General features: G+C 45.1%; 3 protein-coding genes across 3 annotated transcripts, besides 3 other annotated features; all 3 read left to right on the forward strand.

The window, feature by feature from the left end:
* On the forward strand, positions 1 to 654 carry Tc00.1047053503543.20 (hypothetical protein, conserved; the record flags this gene model as incomplete). Its single annotated transcript, XM_797960.1, has 1 exon — positions 1 to 654. A coding segment is annotated over one exon (654 nt), but the record flags the coding sequence as incomplete, so codon positions are not given.
* Positions 1 to 3,581: a sequence feature (heterozygous, non-Esmeraldo-like haplotype).
* Positions 682 to 740: a sequence feature (A-rich).
* Positions 1,390 to 2,508, forward strand: Tc00.1047053503543.10 (presenilin-like aspartic peptidase, putative; the record flags this gene model as incomplete). Its single annotated transcript, XM_797959.1, has 1 exon — positions 1,390 to 2,508. The coding sequence occupies one exon, from the start codon at positions 1,390 to 1,392 to the stop codon at positions 2,506 to 2,508; it is 1,119 nt and encodes a 372-aa protein (XP_803052.1).
* Positions 2,885 to 2,905: a microsatellite.
* Positions 3,135 to 3,581, forward strand: Tc00.1047053503543.4 (hypothetical protein, conserved; the record flags this gene model as incomplete). Its single annotated transcript, XM_797961.1, has 1 exon — positions 3,135 to 3,581. A coding segment is annotated over one exon (447 nt), but the record flags the coding sequence as incomplete, so codon positions are not given.

A 3,581-nucleotide genomic window follows, 5' to 3' on the forward strand; every position in this document is an offset into this window, starting at 1 on the left:
CCCGTGTCGATCCTTGTGTGTTCCCTCATTACTGCGTTCGTGAAGGAATACCAGAAGGAACCATCTTCTTTGCTTGTCGAAGTGGACAATGTGAATGAGTTGGTGCTTCAAATTCAACCCTCTCAATGCGATCAGATGGACTTACTGCGCCGTATTGAGGATCTGCGCCACAGACTCACTCGAGTACAAACAACATTTTTGGCTAAAGAGCGACTTATTCAACAGTTGTTGTTGCCGGTAATGCGCCGCATTTTTATTACAGCAGACTCCGGTGCTTTGAGTCGTTACCAGAGACTGCTCTCTGGTTTACTACTTTCCATTGAACATCTTCGAAAAGGCCGCGATGTTCTTAATCTGTCAAGTATGAGTCTTGTAAGTGGAGTGTCGATGCGATTGTTACAACACTGCTACTGGATGGATTTTGTGAGCACTGTCTTGACAGAAGTAATGATGGTGGCAATGCCAATTTCTATTATTCCCGGTTTGTTTACCATGAATGTGAAGGTCCCATTTCAGGAAAGTAAAGGACTAATGACATTTTCTATGATTGCATTGGTAACAGCATTGGTGTTCTTTGTTGGAATGATCAAGCCCCTGTTTCTCTACATCCGGCATAAGCCTCCAGGCGCACTTGTACCCCCGTCGCTGTCGTAGTGTTCATTGCAGCCGTATATAAGCAAATTTTTCTTCTTTTTTTTTTTTTTTTTTTTTGTTTCTTTGTTTGTTTTCTTATTTGTTTTAGCGATTTGTCTAATTGTGTTCCGTGCGTGGATCCTACCGCTGGGGCTTATAATTGGAAGGAGGATGAGGAGAGGCGTGCAAAATTGCAAGCAAAAGGGAGAATGAGGGGTGGTGTGAGTGGATTGAAAGGCTAGGAAAAATAGTGATTTTGATCCATTAATGTGCATTGGTTTTTGTTTTTTGTTGTTGTTTTTTACCCGTTATTTTTCCCTTTCCTCCTCAGGGCGGGGAAGTGTTTGTACGGGAGGCAACGGAGTGAGCAGGAGGAAAAAGGAGGGGGGCTTGTCTGCGTCGGATAATGCAGGGCACGTATTATGTATGTTTTCCCTAACCTCTGCCGCCTCGTTGCATGCGTCCCACACGAAAGCCTGTTGCTTTTGTTGTTGTTGTTCTAGGGGCAAAAATAAAATAGAACAAGAAAAAGAAGGGTACTAAGCAAAATGAAAAAAGAAAGGGAGAGGGAAGGTATTGTGTCTTCTTTTATCCCGCCATTATTTTTAACTGCATATATATTATCTTTGCGTGCTTCTTTTACCGTTATCTTTGGGCCTCATATGCGTACTCCTTGTTGATTTGTAATGCGTGTTTTCCTCTTATCTTATCTTTTTTTTTTTTAAGGCCTTCAGTTGAGTCAGGGGCTTCTCAGAGATGCAGCAGAAAATACCGATAGACGGTGTGGCCTTTCTTCTAGGAAGGCGCATTGCGGCACTGCTTGTACCTGTGTTTGCATGTATGCTTTTAGTTTCATGGAGTGTATTGAATCTCTCCAGTTTGATTGCTGACCAGCAATTTTCACCCATTTTTTCCTTTATGGATGAAGAAGCGCATGACACCATTCGGAGCAAGATTGGTTCTTCCATAGTGAATGCCTTGATTCTTGTTGCAATGCTGACCGTTATGACATTTTTAATGGTGTTGTTATACGCGTGTCATTGTGAGAAGGTTCTTTTTGCAGTTTTGTTCTTTTCGGCAGGATTTACGCTTTTCTTCATGACGTGGATGTGGATGGATCTCTTCTGTACGCGGTTTCAGATACCATACGACTTTATTACATCCTCATTTTTACTTTGGAACGCTGGTATTGTTGGGCTTGTCTCTATTTTTTACTACGCACACCCCGTCCTTGCGCAGGTTTATCTGGTGGTGGTGTCAGTCATTGTGGGTTGGTCAATGACGTTTTTTTCAGAGTGGAGCACATGGTCAATGCTTGTGTTTGTCGCGCTATACGATATGGTTGCTGTACTAAGCCCGCGGGGGCCACTTAAGATGCTCATTCAGATTGCAGAGAAAAGAAATGAACCGCTGCCCGGATTTGTGTATAATTCAAATGCGAATCCATCGATGCAAAAAGCAGAACGTGTGGGAGTACCCCCTGGCGAGGACATGCATACACGGGATGGACCACGTGAAAATAATAGTAGCAACGATGCTGATTCCAAAACATCTTCTCAAATGACATCTGTGCCTCGCCTTTACTATGCACTGGACCGTAGTCCATTCAAATTAGGTCTGGGTGATTTTATATTCTATAGCGTGTTAAGTGCTAGAGCAGCTTTATACGCATTTATGCCATGGGCAGCGTCCACCGTAGCCGTTTGTTTTGGTCTGGTGGCCACTTTGACAATGTTGCTGATGTACAAAAGTCGCTTTCCCGCTCTCCCCGCGTTGCCTATATCTATATGCTTTGGTGTGGCCGTATTCTTTTTGTACCGTTTTGTCGTTACCCCACTGGACTACTTCGCAGCACTTTCAGTGCTTGCGCTTTGAGATGAGTAAAAATGAAACATTAAAAACATGTCTGCTGGTCCGTACAATTGCGTGTCAGTGATGGACACACACATACACACAGAAAGAAAGAAGGAGAGTGAAAGCAAAGGAAATGATTACTGCCGGGCGTAATTTCATGAGGAATTCCACATCTAGTTTTTTGTTTGTTTGTTGTTGTTCTCGTGTTTTCTCAAATGAATTTGATGACCCGCACTGCGGTAACACGTGCCTTCACACCTCATGGCGCTTACAACTGCGTGCCTCAGTCATACGCGGCCGGTCCGGGCGCTTGTCGATGCCGTCAGCCCTGCGCCAACAACAACAATCCCATGAGGGGAAGCATTGCTGGCTACTGGATTCCCACCGGATAATAGAAGTGTGTGTGTGTGTGTGTGTGCAATTGGCCCTGGCAACTCTTTGATGCAGTCGTGCATGAAATCGCCAGGGATTTCATTTAGTAAACCCCCAACCCGTCAACAACGCCCAATGACGTTTGGGCAACATCTTTATTTTACGGCCTGAGGGGAAAACAAGAAAGCAAAAAAAAAAAAGAGCCCCCTACAAGAACGAAACGTATCCTCCGCTGTGTTTATTCCTTTTCACAATTGTCTGTAGTGAATATAGCAATGAATGTTATCGAAAAAATAGCGAACCGGCCAATGCTGTCGGAGAGACGCCGCGCCACGCTGGGATCCATGTATTCTCTGGTGGGGACTCATAGTGCTGTGAAGCTTTGCCGCTGGCAAAAGTCCATGATGCGTGGTAGGGGTGGGTGTTACAAGTGGACAATGTATGGAGTTCAATCACACCGCTGTATGGAGGCCACCCCAAGCATGGCATGTGCAAACAATTGCGTCTTTTGCTGGCGCTTAAATACTAACCCCACGGCAACGAAGTGGAAATGGCAGGTGGATGACCCGCAGGCCATTGTGGATGGAATGTTGTCAAGTCACAAATCGTTGATTCAAGGGGTACGCGGCATGCCGGGTGTGACAGACGAGAAACTGGAGGAGGCGATGAACCCAAGGCACTGTGCACTTTCGCTTGTTGGTGAGAGTGTCTTGTACCCGTAC

This window comes from Trypanosoma cruzi, genomic scaffold (genome assembly GCF_000209065.1).
Source record: "Trypanosoma cruzi strain CL Brener 1047053516539 genomic scaffold, whole genome shotgun sequence".
NCBI lineage: Eukaryota > Euglenozoa > Kinetoplastea > Trypanosomatida > Trypanosomatidae > Trypanosoma > Trypanosoma cruzi.